Consider the following 19431-nt stretch of genomic DNA (forward strand, 5'->3'; position numbering starts at 1 on the left):
CTGAAATTACAAATAATATGAATTAGTTAAATTAATTTTTTTTGTCCTATTAAAATTTTACTTATTTTAGAACAAATTATATTTTAATTTTTATAATAAAATAGATTTCAACTTAAAACCTAAATTAAAAGTTTAGAGTGAGGAGCAACTTTTGATTACTCATTTCATACCAATAATTTAAGGATCTCTCTCTCTCTCTCTCTCTCTCTCTCTCTCTCTCTCTCTCTCTCTCTCTCTCTCTCTCTCTCTCTCTCTCTCTCTCTCTCTCTCTCTCTCTCTCTATATATATATATATATATATATATATATATATTTGTGTGTGTGTGTGTGTGTGTAGAGACACACACATTCCCTATTTCTATCTCTATAGCTCTCTCACTCACACATCTCTACCTCTATATATCACTTCTTTTATCTTTACATTTCTATATATCTCCCCCTTTCTATTTCTCCCTCTTTCTCTCTCCTTCCATATGTCCTCTCTCAATCTCTCTCTCCTTTTATCTTCCTATATATCTATTATCTATCTTTCTCTTCCAGTATATGTCAATCTCTCCCTCAATATCCCCATATTTCTCTCACCCTCTCTCCATCTCTCTTTTCCTATCTCTAATTCTCTCTCTTTTCCTATCTCCAATTCTCTCTCTTTGTCTATCTCTTTATCTCCCTCCCTCTCTATATTATATCCTTATATATTTCTCTATATTTATCACTCTATCACACTGTCTATATATCTATCTATCTCTTCTTCTCTATCCCCCCTTTTTTAATCTTTATACATCCCTCTATCTCATAGTCTATATATCTATCTATCTCTTCCTCTCTATCTCTTCTTCTTTATCCCCCTATTTTTTTTATCTTTATCCCTCCATCTACCTCTATCTATCTATCTATTTATTTTATCCTCTTCCTCTCTCACTTTATCTTCATCTCTACCTCTATCTTCCTCTCTCTCCTCTATCTCTATATATATCTCCCTATATTTGTCCTTCTCTTTCTCTCCCTCTCCCTCTTTTTGACCTTTATATCTGTATCTCTTCTTTTCTCTCCATATTTATTCTTTCATATATATACCTCTATTTGTATCTAGTTATCTCTTTATCTATCTCTACCACTACATCTCTCACTCTCTCTATATATTACTTCATATTCCTATCTTTATTAAGTTATATCTCTCCCTCTCTCTCCCTCTATATATTTTCTCTTACATCTCAATCTATTCCTTTGTCATCTCTCTCTTCTCCATCTCCATTTCTCTATCTCTCCCTATCCCCCTATTACAAACATAACATGAGCATATTCACAATGGAACTTTATTATCTTTTGGATTCAAAGGTTTTGTTTTAGTTATGATTGGATCCTTGCAAGTGAATGCATAGTTGATTTGAAGCTATCACTTCTCCATTGAGACCTTTGTTGCACAAACAACATCATTTTGTAAATGGCCTACCAATTGACCTCATGTACCACACAATTTTATGCAAAAAATTAGGTCAGTTTTTCCTAATTGACCTTCCACGCCTCTTCAACATACCCATTGCACACCAAGGTGCAATTGCTAGTGATTAGTATTTTCATCAATTTAAATGTTAATATTATGCAAGCATGTTGTCATTTCTTAACGTCCCTTATCAAGGGCATAAAGATGCACTTATTTGGTTATTCAATTTTAAACAGTGAAACTTAAAATTTAACAATTATAATTTTTTAATAAAGAAATAATAATGTGTCAAACACCACATTTGCCTTGAGAATACCCAAGTCATTAGAGAAGACAACTATTTTAAGTGCACATACCTTGAGGCCTTCACCATTAAAAACCATATGTCCAATCTTAATCAAGATGAGGGATAACAAATTAACCATGCTTAGCAACCCCTTTTGAACACACTCTTCTCTAACCCTACTACTTGATGTCCTCTCATTTTTTTCCTTTGCTCTTTTCTACCTTGAACTCTCCTTCTTTCTTCTCTTTTTATGTGTTTCTTTCTTTGTTTCAAATATTTTCCTCCTCAACCGGTTCTCTTTCTTAGCTTCTTTATTAATTTTTTATTTATTTTCTATTCTCGTTGATCTTCTTAGATGTTCTTTGTGTTTCCTTGTTACTCCTCCTCGATTGATTCTCTTTTCATAGTTTGTTTATTAATTTTTTATTTATTTTCTATTCTCGTTTAGCTTCTTAGATGTTCTTTGCGTTTCCTTGTTACTCTTTCATTTTTGTTTATTTATTTTTCTTCTAGATTTTGTGCTATTATTTATTTTATTTTTTTAAGTTATTTACTTTTTTTTGTCTCTTTGTATTTTTTTTAATATTTTTTCCATTTGTTTGTTATATGGTTATGGATGTTCTTGTTCTTAGTTTTTTTTATAATATTATAATATTTTTTTATTTTTTTTGTTTGGTAATGGGCCGAAGCCAAATTGGTTTTTAATAAAGCTATGAACTAGTGAGACCACATTTTGAGGGACCTCATCCTCATATTTGTTCGGCATTAGCACCCTTATATCTCCTTGTGTTGTCCTGTCTTCCATGCCCAGACATCACCTTATCTCTCCATTGCTTATGTGTAAGACACATGGGCTCAAGCATACTCAAACCCAAGACCTCCCATGTAGGAGGTTCACAGCTAACCGATGCGTTGTTAGGTCATCCCCAATATTATAATATTACTTTTATGTCTTTTACTCTTTGTCTCCTTGTCTTTTTTCAATTTGTTTTATAGTTTGGTAATTTTTATTTATTGTCATTACTTCTTATTAGTTCCTGCAAATAGGCAGGAATACCAATGCATTCATTTGGTGCATTTTATTTTCTAAGGAAGCCAATCATTTGAGAGTATTTTTAAAACTTTGTTCATATTTTTATAGTTCTAATTTTTGCCTATTTTTGTACAAGTCAAATAATACTATTTATTTGCTTTCTTATTGGTGAATTCTGCAAACAGTCATTGCCAAAAATCTATTTTCTTCAATTATTTAGTCAATATTTTTATGAACCATCCAAAGTGTCAATAAATTTGTGGTCTTGTTGATTATGATAGATGGTCTTTGAAATCCATAAAGATGTACCAAATTCTTATCGCATTCAATGAGATCCAAGAAAATCTAAATAAAAAATTATTTCTTCAGATGTATCTTCCGACAAATGTCATATAATTCAATGCATATTTATTATAATTTTTGACAATTGTATATATATTCAATACATAGAACTATTAGTATTGTACATTTTACTGTGTATATAGTTGAGACATTAAATTTTAGAATATTTATACTATACTAAGTGTGTAGAAACATCCTCCATAAGTTAATGCATGCACACGAATTTCTATGGAGTCGTTTGAGTATTAATTATCTTTTGTTGACTGGAGAATGTTCCTCTCCATTCTTTTGCCTTTATCAGTTTCTGTCAGTTGTGTGTACTGCAAATAGTTATTTCTGTCTGGTCACCTCAGGAACGATTGAGTAGCAACTGCTAGAGAAGTGGAACAGTATTTTATCAGTGTTTTCTTTGTGCTTATAGATTTAGGTACAACAAGTTTCTTCTTAATGTGTTTCCACAGTCAGGATGAATATTTCATTATGAATTTTGTATAACTTGCTAAGTTGAGAGAAATTTGCCCTTAATTTACAGGCTGTGGAGTTGGGAGGAGCAGTTAGGCTTCAAGGCCGCAAACATAAGACATACATAATATAAGTTTGTGCTCTGTTGATAAATAGGTATGTGCCCAAGACTTTGTTAGCCAAGCAGTTTTGAATCAGATTACATATTTTGTAAAGCTCCAGTGACATATCTTTATCTTTCTGAGTATATTTACTTGCCTTCACCAATCTTCAAACCCTGTTGCCAACTATTTGCAATTTATCAGTTGAATTATTTAATGAAATCTTGGTAGCTGCCCAATGATCTTCATCTTGATGTGGATTTCTATGGACTGAATATTGAATTGGCTATTTTATATTGAAATTGCATAGGATTTGCGAACAATTTTTTGTAGGCACTGTATTGATTTTAAAAGTTGGCTGGAACTGTGTTAATTGGTTTATTTTATTAATGCTTTTGCTTGATAATATTGGGCGGATCTGGGTTAATAGCTGTTTTTTTTTTTTAAATCATTTTTCTTAATAAGCGTTGGCTAAGGGTGAGGTTATAACAGAGTCTCGAATGCTTGAATTTTCACCACTGCCATCACACACAACCCATTGGATATCAGTGGCTATAATTGATTATATGAAGCATTGTTTATTTATGGTTTCTTGTCTTTGCTGAAGCACACACTTCTAAGCATTTTCACCATCCACAATGAGACTGTCAATGTCTAGATGTGAGTTTTTGATACCCACAATCCAATTCACTTTATATCTTTCTTCTAAACAAGTTATATCGTGTTCTTTCAACTTGTAAAGCTTCGATCAAGTAATAGGGTGTCTTTAATCTAAAAAGGAGAAATAAGTAATATATTTGGGAGATTTTGTAGATATTTTGTAGTTATGGGGCAGTCTCAAATGTAATTTTTGGGTTCATATTTGAGGGATTTTGTAGATATAGTTCATTGTCGAATGAAACTTATGGGTTCATTAGTCGCGGAATTTCTTATTTGCCTTTACAATTATGGGCTCCCCAATATTATGAGGAGTTGATTCCGAACTGGATCAAAGGTGGAATTCCTCCGGTATCCTTACACCACAATCAGTTGGGTTTATTTTATGAGTATGAATAGAATGGAATCTGCTTATTCATCTTTGAAAAGTATGGACCACTCACTAACAAGTCCTTCAAATGTTTTGTTTGTCCTCAAATGTGCATCGCCTTTCTAATAATATTCTTGGTTGTGTGAAGCAATTGCTATATCTTAATGGTTGTGTGAAGCAATTGCTATATCTTAATCTCACCATACATCTCGTACTTACTGTAAGGAGATTTGAACCTGTATCTTGTTAAGTGCCTCGTTATCTTGATTGTTTGCCCAGCAATCCTTCCATACTTACCAGATAGAATGTTTGTGGAATGCATTTATAGAGGTTTTTTTTTGGGGGGGGAATAGGGAACACTCAATCGCGGCACAATTTCACTGAGTTAGGGGCTCCCTTTTTTAAATCAGGTTATTTAAACCTGGATCTTGCTGGATGGCCTCACTGGTTTCAACAGTAGAAAGCCTTGGACAAGTCTATGGAATGTTTATTGAATCCATTTATCTAGGTTTTTCTTCTGGGTGTAAAAGGGTACATGCATTCCCAGGACATATTCACTAGATAGATTGTCTTATTGCAACCAGGATATTTGAAACTGGATCGTGCTGAATCGCCCCATTGCATTTACAGCGGAAAAGTTTATCATAATAATATATTATTGTCTCTTATATTCATATTGTTTACTATTTTTATTATTTATTAATTAGATGTAATCTGCACTAAATGCTTTTTAAGCTTGCCATCTATATTTTTTTTTCTATTCACCATATTAACTTTATAGATAACTTTCCCCTAGGGTAAATTTTTCCTACTTTCCATTACTTATTAGATTTTTCATATTTTTTTCTTGATTCTACAAGTTTTTATCTCGAACCTTCCAAATGAATGTTGTTATTAAGAATTTTATATGAAATGTTAAAGTGAAACAATTTATATGTATTTTGAACAAATTAATATTTATATTTAAAAAAAAATGTTAATAAATTAATAATATAAATTCATTTGTTAACATTTTTAGACTAGTGTGAATGAAAATAAGATTTTTCAATTTTTTCCTGGATTCTTCAAGTTTTTATCTCCAACCTTCCCAATGAATGTTGTTATTAAGAATTTTATATGAAATGTTAAAGTGAAACAATTTATATGTATTTTGAACAAATTAATATTTATATTTTAAAAAATATGTTAATAAATGAATAATATAAATTAAAATTTTAAATTTTTACTGTATGAAAAACTATTACAGAGATTTCTTTAATTTCTTTTCTCTTTGAAAAGTTTAGCATAGTGACATTCACTTTGAGCGAATTAGCTGCTTGAGTGAAAGAATTTTACAAGGCTGCCCACCTTTTACTCGTGTATGGAATTTTACTAATATTATATATTCTAGAAAAATATGTTATTAAGAATTTTATATGAAATGTTAAAGTGAAACAATTTATATGTATTTTGAACAAATTAATATTAATATTTAAAAAAATAGGTTAATAAATTAATAATATAAATTAAAATTTTAAATTTTTACTGTATGAAAAACTATTACAAAGATTTCTTTAATTTCTTTTCTCTTTGAAAAGTTTAACATAGTGACATTCACTTTGAGCGATTTAGTTGCTTGAGTGAAAGAATTTTACAACGCTGCCCACCTTTTACTAGTGTATGGAATTTTAGTAATATTATGTATTCTAAAAAAATATGTTATTAAGAATTTTATATGAAATATTAAAGTGAAACAATTTATATGTATTTTGAACAAATTAATATTTATATTTAAAAACATTAGCTATAGACAAATTGATTGTTTTGAATTTAACTTATTCAATTATAATTCTTTCCAATCAATAAAGTAATATATATTGTTTGAACTTCTCATTAATATTTCTTACATACCAAATCAAAATTTAAAGACACATTTGTTTAACTAAGATAAAGATTTCTAAAGAATTTAATTTATTTTGAAAATGATGGTACTTCAATTATGCTTATGGTACTTCAAATTACATATTATCACAGAATGTACACTGTGAGAAGCAATAAGAGAATATATATTCCGGCACCAAAATGGGATTGTCCAATTATTGGGCCAATTGATACGACTACAATGGGACACATATTTCGTTTTCATTCTCCCTCCATTGAAGAGTCTCTGAGGACGATATTAGGTGAAGAATTCCTGCAGAATGCTTCTAGTTCAGTCTACTACAGTGATGTGGTGTCCTATTTCTGGTCAAATTGCATGGATTTTGTCCAGGACCCAGAGTTTGTGGAAAAGTTTGCAAATTCATATATTCAAGACTATTTCACTCCACCGATTGGTTACAATGTAGCTATCAATGCTTATGATGCAAGTAACCATAATGGTCTTCTGGGGGGTATATTTTCGCCCGACACAATAGCACTATGTGATGCAGCTTCTTGTGTTTACAATGCTGTAAAAGTTGCTATGAACAATAATTGTGAGCTGGTTTTTACACATGCCCTGAAAGAACACAACGAGCACTTGGGCCATGATCTGACAATAAAGCTTTCAAATGTCTTCAAGGCACTGATGTTCTTATACACACATCTTCCTCCTCATCCACCTATTACAACTGCACTTTCCACACTTGCTTCACAAGTGTATTCTTAACTTGCATGCCCATCTTTGTCATGCACTTATGTTTATGCTTTACTATTCTACTATAAAAGTTATATGTGTTCCAATGTTTACTACTATCAATATATTTCAGCCATAAACATACAACATTTTCACAAGGAATTCTACATTTAAAGGTGTCATTGTTGTTGCTATTTGAGATGCATGTGTGTGAAAATATGAGTTCGGTAACTGCAATCATGAATTGTGCATGTTGTAAACTTAATATGTCAGATTTGCAATCAGTAAACAAAGGAAAAACAACAACAATGCACAAAAATATCACTACCCAATCACTTGAAACAACACAATATTCAATAAGAAACTAATACTTAAATACAACACATTAATTTTTGGTTGAAATAAATGAAATTAATGTGACTATCTATTTTTACATATAACTAACATGTAAGAAATAATTTATTTGTCTATGTAAAAAGTAACAAATTTATGAGTTACCAAAAAATTCTTTACTGTTCTTTTCTATTATATTGAGCTGAAAATACCTCATGTATAATTCGAATATCATATTCAACTGAAGTGAAATAATATTTGCAGGAGTTACTTAGCCCTTATGTGTACAAATTTTTAATTGATTTAATAGTTCTTTTATATAGTAATAAATTGAACGATGACTTACAAATATTCTTTTAATTGCAAATTTTAAGCAAATCAAAATAGTTGACATCACAATGAAGTAGGTTCTGACACATTATGTTGACTAGTTTTGTAGCAGGGTTCAAATTAGCCCAATATTGCAAAATTCAAAGGAAATCGGCTAAAATACTACCTTGAGATTTGAGCAATACAGGTACAATTCACTTCTTTATTTTTTATGTACAAATTTCATATTACTATGAACTCAACCTAGCATTGTAGAGATAATGTAGTTCCATTGAGAGGGAAAAAATCTTGACAATAATAAATGATCTTGGCATATTCTCACTGTTGTTTACATAAATGTACTTACTATTGTAGATAAAATGTAGCTACAATAACAAATTAATTAAAACACTGTTGATTTAAATTTTGTACATGAAAATTTGTTTCTCATTCATATTCAATACAATATTGTTATAGAAGACACATTCAAATTACTAAACTCCTATACATTTTGTACAAGTCATGAAATTACATTGTGCACATAGTAGTAGAGAACTGTAAAATTTTAAACAATGGTTCCCTCTGTCTACAACAGTAACTTGCCATTAGAACTAGGCGCTCTCTTTGTAGAGATGTGCATCGTATTTGTCATGCTTATGACAATACAGGACACTCCTCTATTCATTACTTTATTGACATGCAATGTCATAATATTCTACTACTTCTTTGCATTGTTCATTGTTTAATGGTTTTCTACCAAGGGGTTGCAGAAAGCTAATAAAAATACGGAGAGACTGCTAAAAAACACAAGACCTTTGTCATCTCTGCCAAAAAAAAGTAGTTAGATAGAGCAAGGAAAGTATAATACTTGTACATCTCGATGCTTATTCTCATATTTTGATTGTCCTCCTCATATTAACCATCTCAGTAGCCCAATGTCTAGAGCAATTATTTACAGTAAACCAATCCTGTATGGTAATTCCATTGTAAATAGTACCATAGACATTGACAATCTTAGTCAAATCATTCAAGAAGATGATTGCATGTTGTCAACTACTTTAAAACTATTTCCATCAAATCCAATTACCCCAACATTGGAAAACGCAAGCACAATAACTGCTTCCCCAGGTAGTGGATTGTTGAATGATATTGTCCACAAATACATTTTCCAGCCAAATGTTTGTGACATTATTAAAGGCAAAGGAGACAATTATGCAGGTCTAATTACCTGTAATTGTTTCAAAAATTATAATGCTACACCTCATTTGTCAACTCTAGCCTTGGAAAAAAGAAGGACGCACAACTTCAAAGTGTGCATACCTACATCAAATAACTGGTATAAACCTTATTTGTAAATGATTTTTCTAATTTTTAGCTTTGCTATTCAGTAATTGAATTCACTGACAATTTCTTCTGCTGACCTTGTAGAAAAATATGAAGAAAAGATAGTGCCAAATTCTGCAATTTGCATTTCAAGATTTGATATTGCCCCAAAGATAGACTACGATCATGGTGACAACGACTGTATTCTAATCCTCAAAGATTCAACAACAATTGAAACAATGCCACACATGTGTCAAGAATACAATTTCATACCAAGCACCACAATAAAACAACTACGCTTCAGTACGAATGAGTACCCCATTAGAACAATTGGTGCATTGGTAACAAGGACAGGCAAACAAGGTTCACAATACACACTTGACATCAAAGATGGTGACAATGAAACAGACAAAGTACAGGTAAAAAACTTTTAAATTGTTTCCAAATAATCTGTTCCAAACTTCTGTTCACTAGAACAAAATACTTTGCATTCTAAAAGTTTTTACACAAGATAACTAACCATGTTACTCTCCATAGTTGTATCTACACCAAAGTTTTGGCAAGCAATGCCTCGCAATAGAAGACCATCTACAAAGGAATGAAATCCCTGCAATGTTGTTCAGAAATGTTGTAAAAAAAGTGGACCAAAGAATAACATTCCGCACAAGCCTTTCTACATTCATATGCAAACTCAACGACAAAAGAACATTGGAAAGGCTCAATGGCTTACTGAATACAACTTATGAGGTAACTATTTTCACAACATGCATGTCTTTATTTTTCAAATGCACTATTTTCACACCACAGTAACATTTACCCATCTCTTACAGGTTGATGGTATCTTAAAAGTGGCAAATCCATTCACAGTTCCATTCCATGCATTTTGCCCACAATGCAATTACAAATTTGAGAACTATGGCATGCTTGAAGACAACACTGCTAACTGCACCAGATGTCACAAAAAAGTCAACTCTGTATACTCACTTCAGCTGAACACAATACTTACAACCGAAAATAAAGAAACTATACAATGTTCTCTTGATAAGTCCACAGTTGAACAATTGTTGCCAACACTTCGAAATACTACATATGAAGATTACAAAGAAGACAAATCAAGAGTTATCTTCATTCTACGTGAATTTACAACAAAAGGCCACTTCACTCTCAACCAAAACAACCTCATTACTCATGCCTTTGTTCTTCACAAATGATTTCTACAAAAAGGTAAACATGATACATTACATTAACCTTTATACATTTCAAACATTTTTATTAACTCTATATTATAACAAATACTAATTTACAAACAATAAAACCAATTTATGTTTTGCAAGAAGGACACAATCTCTAAGGCATAAATCACGAATACTTGTCATATGGAAGAACTGTTGTCAAATAAACTACTACTGGTTAACAAATTAAAGCAAATTAGATACAAATTTGCTTTCTCTGTTTAAAACTTTATATTTATCTTGCACTCTAGAAATTGTTGCCTACATAAATGTTGCACTATAACAGTCAACAACTCTTTTTTAAAAGTACCTATTGTTCAAAAGACAAATTAATTATAATATGCACTGTCTGATAAGATAAATTATTATACTAAGTTGTCCATTTCTTCTCTGTGTTTAACCTCTCAAACAAAACTAATTTCCGTAGTTACAATATATGCCTATTCTATTCAGTATTTCATAGACAATTTCATCATGTCAAAGATTGTCTTCTTTTCCAACTAATTTTCGCACTTACAATATATGTTTGTTCTACTTGAAATATACCAATGTTCATTGTTTGCTACCTGGTTTCCAACTTTCCCAATTTTTTATTTCTATGCATACAAGTAAATCTTGTCTTGGTATAAGATCTCATATACTAGTTTATGAACCAAAACAACATGAAAATCAAAAGATCCTGTGCATAATTGAACATAAAATTGAACTTATTATGAGCTCCTTGGACAAAAAGTTAAAGATATGCCCACGTTATCAAATGCTTTTTCCTGAGTTCTTAGTTCGAGAGGTGGCTCCTATCTTATAATTAACAGAATCTCTTGTTCAATTTATTTGTTTAATTGTCTTTTTTTGAGAATTGTGGTCGTACATAATAATTGCAAATGAATTGAACATAAAACTCTATACCAATTTGAATATTTATTACATTAAAATATCAACTCCTTGTACAAGAACTTAAATACAATGCCTATATTGTAGTCAATCATTTGTTTCCTGCTCATCTAACTCAATTAATTACCTTGTTCAATTCTTCGATTGTTTGTCAACAAACTAAAACATCTCGGCAGGAACTTGACGCTTTGCGTCTCTTGTTTGTACTTGTCATAGGCAATACTATTGTATTTAGTGAAGTCCAATTAATTATATTTTTAAACTTAATATACTATAAAAAAGTATTTAGATCTACACTATGATTTGTTTAACAAATTTGGTGTTATAAGAACAATTTATACACAAAGGCATACCCTATTTGAAGTGGAGTGGAGCCCACCTACAAACCTATTTAGCCAACGCGTTTTCTGCAGCTCCAAGGAAAGCTCGACACGTCCAATCTGGTAACCACTAAGAGAAAACACTATGACTTAGTATGGATGTGAATGAGATTGTAAAGCTTCCAGTGAAATGATCAATTAAGATCACACCGTTGTGTAAATAACCATTGTGTAACTATTGCATAACATTTCTTTCCCCATTTGCGCAATTAAGTATGAAGTTTTCTTCTTAAGTTTTGCCTGAAGAAATACTGGACCAATATTTATTGTTTTCTTGCATGTCATCAAACTCATTTCTTGTATTTTATGATAGATGCAATGTAAAATCACCAACCAAAACAAGATAGGTTCAATTTAGCAACACGAGTAATCAGGAGGATAAAATGAAGCAGATATTCAGAAAACTTAACATCAAAAAATTGGTCCAATGAGATAGTACTTGCCACACATTTGAATGAAGTTTTGAATTTATGGCTTGGCTCAAAATGTTACAATCCAATTTTGAGGCCTTTGAGAGAAATATATGACTAGCTTCACGACTGGGCTGGAGATGCACACCTCCAATAGTTGTGATAGAATCTAAAAGCCTCACGGACAACCTTATTCAATGCATCACCTCTAAGAGCATCTGTCTCACCTCTATAATGAAAAAATCTGACGTATAACTCCTCAATGCCATTGCATTTATCTTCGAAATTCTACTCCATCCTTCGCTACTGAATATTTGATAAGCCTCAAAGCCTACAAACAGAAACAGTTAACATGGACGACAACAATTAAAGTTTCTGATAGAAAGATAATGATGATGTAATGAATTATAAATCTTTATCCACTCTTTAATTTTAAATATAAGTTTGTTGCCAAATATATCCACTGTTATTAATGCAAAAAACTCCTCCAGTCAATGGTCTAATGATCAACAACTGCGAGAAAACAAAAAAGTTAACATGTGCACGGAGCCAAAGTTTTGTTTTCAGATGGAGAAATTGTCATGAAGATGCCAACCCAAGTTCAAATCCCACTGGATATATGCTTCTCATGTCAACACAATTGTAATAATACAGAACTTGTATAATTTGAGTTAGAAATGTAAACCCACACCAAAAGAAAACTGGATCTTTGTAAAAGCACTTATTTCAAATTTCAAGGAAAGATGAATAGGAATCTGATAAACACTGAAGTTGTTGTCACATTTCTCTCTGAATGTTAAAAATTACATTGCGCAACAATTAATGGAAACAATAATGTGGATTGAGGAATGGTACATAAAAATGAAGCAATATCCCATCATTGAGTCATAGACTTCCCATGCCATGTCTTTCCAAATATAGGCTCCCAACAATAATACATAGAAAAGGTTGATGATAGAGGCACTACTTCTTGCCATGTTCAAGTATGAAGATCTCTAAATCTCCTCTACAAGCCTAACAACACCAACAGAGCAAGTTGTAATTATAGCTTACCCACTAGAAGTTCTCATCACCAATTCCAAATGAGAAGAATGCAAGCGTTAAACGTTTTAATAAAACTCTTCTTTTGCATTACAGTGTCCTTACAATTTGGACTTGCATAAGAAATCTACATACATCATTCTAGTCACCTACTTGTTTTCTTTGATCAATCCTCTCTTGTACTTATCTCCTTATATCTCTCTATCTCTTTATATATCTTTATATCTCCCTCTATCTATATTACTCACTCTCTCCCTCTCTATCTATTGGTCTCTCTCAAGTATTCAATCCATCTCTCCTACTCTATTCTCTCCCTATCTCCCTCTCACTCCTCTCTCTATCTATTTCTATCTATCTTTCTCTACCTCTATTTCCCCCTCTCTCTACCTATCTCTCTCCCTCTTTCCCCCTTTCTTCTCTTTCCCTTTCTTCCCCATTTTCTCTCTCCCTCCTCTACCTATCTCTCTCCATTCCTCTCTATCTCTCCCCATATCTCCCTCCATAACCCCTATCTATCTCTCTATTTATACCTCTCTCTCCCTTTCTCTTCTCATATCTCTCTATCTATCTCTCCCTCCTCTCTCTCTATACATTCATCTCTTTCTCTCTCTTAATTCATATACCTATATATCTATATTTAATTCTCTATATCTCCATCTCTCTATATTTTATTTCATCTTTCCATCTATCTCTATCTTATTATATCTATATCTCTCTATATCCCTATATCAATATCTTTAGCCACCTCTCTCTATATATCAATTCCTATCTCTATCTTTCTTTTTCTATCTCTCCTCTCTCATTATAACCCTTTCCCTCTCTCTATATGTATTTATCTCTTTCATCTCTATCTATACTTGTCTGCATTTCTTTATTAGTCTTTCTCCTTTCCATATCCCTATCCTTCTTTCTCCAACTTTTTGTATTCATATCTCTCTACCTCTATCACCCTATCTCTCTCCCTATTCCTCTTCGTCTCTCTATATCTCCCTTTAATCTATATCAATCCATCACTCCCTCTCCCTCTCCATTTCCTTCCATCTCTCCTACACTATATCCACGTCTCTATTTCTCCATCTTTTTATCTTCCTCTCACTCCTCTCTATATCTCTATCTCCATTTCTCTCCAACTCTCTACCTCTTTCCCTATCTCTTTGTCCATCCCTTTCTATCTCTCTCTATATCATCATCTCTCTATATCTCTCCAGGTCTGCATCTCTCCCCGAGCTATCTCTCTCCCTTTCTCTCCTTCCCTCTCTTTATCTCCCTCCCTCCCTATCCCCTTATCTATCTATGTATCGCTAGCACTCTCTCCCTTTCTCTTCTCATATATCTCTTTCTCAAAGCTCCCTTTATCTATCTCGCCTCTATATCTCTATCTCGTTGTCTCTCTCCTCTATAATCTATATATCTCCTTATATACCTATCTCTCTATCACTCTATCTCAACATTTATATTTCTCACCAACTCTCCCCTCCATATTACTCTATATATCTCTACCATTTTCTCTCCACCTCTACCCCTCCCTCTCTATTTCAATATCTCTCTATCTCCCTCTCTCTATCTCTTTATCCATTTGTCTCCCTCTTCCTATCTTACTCTATCTTAAATTCAACCTCCACATCCCTCTCTCCCCCTCTATCTTTATAAATGTTTTCATCTCTCTATCCATTGATCTCCCTCCCTCCCTTTGTCTTCCTAGACCTCTGTATTTGTATCTCTTTCACTCTCTATATGTATCTCCTCAAATTTATTCTTCAAACTCTCCTTCCATCATTATCTCATTATCAGTCCATCTCTCTACCCTTATGTATCTCTCCAATTGACCTCATGTACAACACAAATGTATGCAAAATGTAGACCGAAAAATTCCCTACTTGACATTCCACACCTCTTCGGCATACCCATTGCACACCAAGGTGTGATTGCTAGTTTAGGAATGATAAATTTTTTAGGTTTTTTTTATTTCTTTATCCTAATATTACAGTTGAAGTTGAGTTTGCTAAATATTAATGAGAAAATGATTAAAGTTAGTAAAGATCCTTCCTAGATTGATTGGTTAAGTTTTAGAGATATCAAGACCTTCATCATATTGTTGGAGTTGAGTTTATTTAATATTAAACTACATAAATGTTCTCCCTAGTGGTGAGTACCTCCCTTCATCATGTTGTAATTAAATTATTTGTTGTTTAGTTGATAGATGATTCATGGCTTTATAATTAAAGTATTTGATATCTAAATGATAGATGAGTCATGATAGTGATTCAAAGCTAGGCTAGATAATACTAGTTTAAGGTCAAAAAAATCTTGCAAACTAAATGTAGCATGATTTTACTAGGTTCATGAATATTATAGTTAATAGGGTTGATCTTGTCCATTTAGTTGGTCTCTAATCTATCATCAATATCCCATCTTATGCAAGACAGGGAATGATGCCTTATGATATCTTAACATGGATTTATTTTGTACACTAAAAAGCTACTTCTGGAGTTTTCATTATTCCATTGAATTCAATGCATTATGCAAGGAAAAGACCAAGTCATTTCTATGAACCCATGGTTCCCATGGATTCTAATGTGCTTAGTTGTTTAAGATGATTTATATGTTTTGATGTCTTAAGTTAACCATTTTGTAGGTTAGAAAAATAAAATTTTAGAGTGGATAGTAATAATTGTTTTGGGTACATGAGTTTTTAAATCTATCGTGTTCCAAAATGGCGATATCGGCTCTACAAAAATGGTTGGAGGTTAATGACGGAGTAGGACGTAACACAAGCAAAACGAATGGGTGGCGAGGCCCGGAGGAAGATGAAATGGTGGTGGACCTTAGGGAAGAACTCGAAGAATATAGCCAGCTATGGGTTAACCACGCAGTGATCGCAAGGATCATTGGCCTTAATTGGTCAAGGAAAAACATTAAACTCTGGGTGGCAGAAAGTTGGGGAGATCGCATTGTTATCAAATTTATCCTGAGGGGATTTTTTGTGGTGCTCTTTGAAAACCAATTGGACAGAGATCGCATCCTCAATCAAGAGAACTGATATGCAGATAAGCACGTGGTGTACTTGCAACCATGGATACCTACCTTTAACTCAATCCCATTGGTAGTGTATTCAAGCCCGATATGGGTCAATATGTATAATCTACCAATAGAATATTGGGGAGAGTCTTACCTGGAAAAGATAGGTAGGATGTTGGGAATGGTATTAGAAATCGATTTTGATGATGAGCAAGACTTATGTAAGTTGGTTAAAATAAAAGTTGTTGCAGTTAAAAAAATTCCAGAGTATATCCGTTTACAAACTGCAAACGGATTATGGAGACAACGGTTAGAAATCAAAAAAGAGAGGAAACATTGCTCCAGATGTGGCAACAAGTCGCACGCTATTGAGAATTGCAGATTGTTTGTTACGAAGGCCAGGAATCCCCTCAGAAATCCAGAACAATAGTGGAGGAGAAAACAAGAAAAAATGGTTACGGATTCGATGGTAGAGAGAGATGAAGTAAAAACCCCTAGAAGAAAAGAAAGGGATGGAGACTCTCTCGTGGAGAATAGAGAAGAAGCCAAGGTAATGGAGAATAGGCCTATTGACGTGAATTCTTCTTTAGTTGTAGGTGAGGGATCCGATAAAGAAGTAGTGACAGGATCCAAGGAAGGAGGGGTAACTCCATCATCACCTAGAACCTTAAACATTAGTAAAGGCTTATCAGACGCTGAATTCAAACTGGATAAGGATTTGGATGAGGATTTTTACCAAGAGGACGCATTGGAAAATGTTGACTCGAGATGCATTAGCCAATCGACGAACATCCTTTTGGGAAAGGCCAAAGGATCCAAAGGTAGGAGAAGTAACCGTCAAAAGAGAGAAGAAAGTGCCAAGGAGAAAGAAATTGTCAGCGTCTTTGAATTCATGAGGAAAGACAAGGGAGAAGGCATCTCCCCTGGAAAAAGATGAAGATCACCATGTGGAATGTCAGGGGTCTTTCAGCTCCTGACAAAAGACGCTTGGTAAAAAGAGCATTGGCTAGAAGTAGCAGTGATATAGTTGCCTTTCAGGAAATGAAGTTGAATAAAGAGAAGGCGAATAGCTTCATCAATTCTTGCAAAGTTTGGGAAGGCATCTTCCAAGAAGCCACAGGGGCCGCTGGTGGGCTAGGAGTTATCTGGAATCCTTCTTAGGTCAGAGTAACTCTACTGGAGAAAGCAGATCATTGGATGTTATGCACAGTTAACAGTTTTAAGGAAAATTTGAACTTCCCTCTAATTAATGTCTACGGTCCAACAAAAACAACAGAAAAATCTAAGGTATGGCAGGCTCTCACAAAAAAAAATTTAGAAATAAGGAATGATAAGATAGTAGTGGTTGGCGATTTCAACGCCCTGCTTGATTTGGATGAGAAAAAAGGAGGTTTGAGAATGTCAAATAAGATTATGGAAGATTTCAGAGATTTTGTAATGCAAAATCAATTGATGGATGTAGTTCCAAAGAATGGAACCTTCACCTGGATGAACAGAAGAGGAAATTTTGCACATATTTCAGAAAGACTAGATAGACATCTCATTGGTGAATCTTGGTTGGAGTCGTCTTTCTAGGTAGAAGCACTCATTCTTCCTATATCCCTTTCAGATCACTTCCCAGTTGAACTCAAATTGAGCAAGATTCCAACCAAAGGAAGTAGTATTTTTAAATTCTTAAGTAATTGGTGGAGAGATCCAGAGTTCATTTAGCATCTTCAGCAATGGTGGGTAGATAGTAACACTTTTAGGGGTTCGTCGAGCTTTTGTTTCGTAAAAATATTAAAGTTTATTAAAGAGAAGATCAAAAAATGCAATAGAGAATCATTCAAGAACATCTTCACAGAAAGAAACAGAATTGAGGAGGAACTAAATCAAATCAACTTGTCCACCATCATCTCTGGGATGACAAATGATACGTACCTTAAAGAAGTTTTCCTCAAGTAGGAATTGGCAGAAATTCTTCTGAGAGAGGAAGTTTTTTGGCGTGATAAGTCTAGGAGCTTTGGATTAAAGAGGGAGATGCAAACACAAAATTCTTCCACGCATCAGTAAAATCTCACAAGATCAAGAACAAAATCGCCAGGATCACTGATCTGGAAGGTAAGTTGCACTCTTCCCTAGAAGCCATTGAGGAGGCAGCGATGAATTTCTTCAAAAATCTTCTTGGGGATGTAGTGGAACAAATTTCATGGTCCCACTTGCTAGTAGACATAATCCCAAACATGATTTCGGAGGATGATAACCGAACATTATGTTGGCCCTTCTCGCTCGATGAAGTTAGAAAGGCGGTCTTTGATCAACACTCGAATAAAGCTCCGGGCCCAACGGGTTCACAATGGAATTTTATCAGAAATGCTGGGGTTTCATGGGGAACGACATACTCCAAATCATGGAAGACTTTAGAAAATAGGGCAAGTTTGTCAAAGAGATCAATCATATGAACATTGCACTAATTCTGAACAAACAAGATTGCTCTTCAATCATGGAATTCATGCCAATTTCTCTATTTAATTCCCTCTACAAAATCATCTCCAAGGCAATGGTCAACAGACTTAAACCAATCTCGAAGAACATAATTTCGTCAGAGTAGCATGGCTTCACCCCGGGGCGTGAAATCAAGGACAACATCTTTATGGCAGCCGAAACCATCCACTCAATGCATTCTTCCAAATTTCAAGGCATGATTGTTAAACTAGATGTATCTAAGGCTTACGATGGGGTAAAGTGGAATTTCTTAATAGAGGTACTCAAAAAATTTGGCTTTGATGAAAAATGGTTGAGATGCATAGTCCACTGTATTTCAACTGTATCTTTCTCAATTATTGTTAATGGCTCTGTGTACGGTTTTTTCCAAGCTTCTAACGGGCTACGACAAGGAGATCCTTTGTCGCCCTTCCTGTTTGTTCTTATGGCAGAAGTGCTTGGTAGGCAGATCAAAAGTAAGGTCGAGCAAGGTCTTTGGAAAGGGTTCTCAATCCACGAAAGCTTGAATCCGATGTCCCACTCCCAATTTGCAGATGATACCATCCTCTTTGGTGTTGCTTCGGAAAGAGAAGCTCAGGTCATTTGCAGTGTTCTTGAAGAATACAAAAAGGAATCAGGGCAAAGTATGAACAAGCAGAAGTCCCAAATTTACTTCCTCAACTCCAGTAAGAAAATTCAAGAGAAAATAGTAAGAGTGTTGCAATTCGGCCAAGGTGACTTCC

At 33.6% G+C, this 19431-nt stretch overlaps 1 protein-coding gene across 1 annotated transcript; it reads left to right on the forward strand.

Annotated features, from left to right (window-relative positions):
* The first annotated feature begins 17170 nt into the window (after positions 1 to 17170).
* On the forward strand, positions 17171 to 17800 carry LOC131044904 (uncharacterized). Its single transcript, XM_057978386.1, has 2 exons — positions 17171 to 17354; positions 17436 to 17800. Exons 1-2 carry the CDS (start codon positions 17171 to 17173, stop codon positions 17798 to 17800), a joined length of 549 nt encoding a protein of 182 aa, XP_057834369.1.
* The last annotated feature ends 1631 nt before the right edge of the window (positions 17801 to 19431 follow it).

The sequence above is a fragment of the Cryptomeria japonica genome, chromosome 1 (genome assembly GCF_030272615.1).
Source record: "Cryptomeria japonica chromosome 1, Sugi_1.0, whole genome shotgun sequence".
In the NCBI taxonomy this organism is placed as follows: domain Eukaryota; kingdom Viridiplantae; phylum Streptophyta; class Pinopsida; order Cupressales; family Cupressaceae; genus Cryptomeria; species Cryptomeria japonica.

Excerpts from the sequence above, each read along its gene's own strand:
- LOC131044904 (XM_057978386.1), top strand. The coding sequence starts at position 17,171 with ATGTGGAATGTCAGGGGTCTTTCAGCTCCTGACAAAAGACGCTTGGTA. Across the intron at positions 17,355-17,435 it reads AGAAGCCACAGGGGCCGCTG|TTAACAGTTTTAAGGAAAAT; the intron begins GTGGGCTAGGAG and ends TGTTATGCACAG.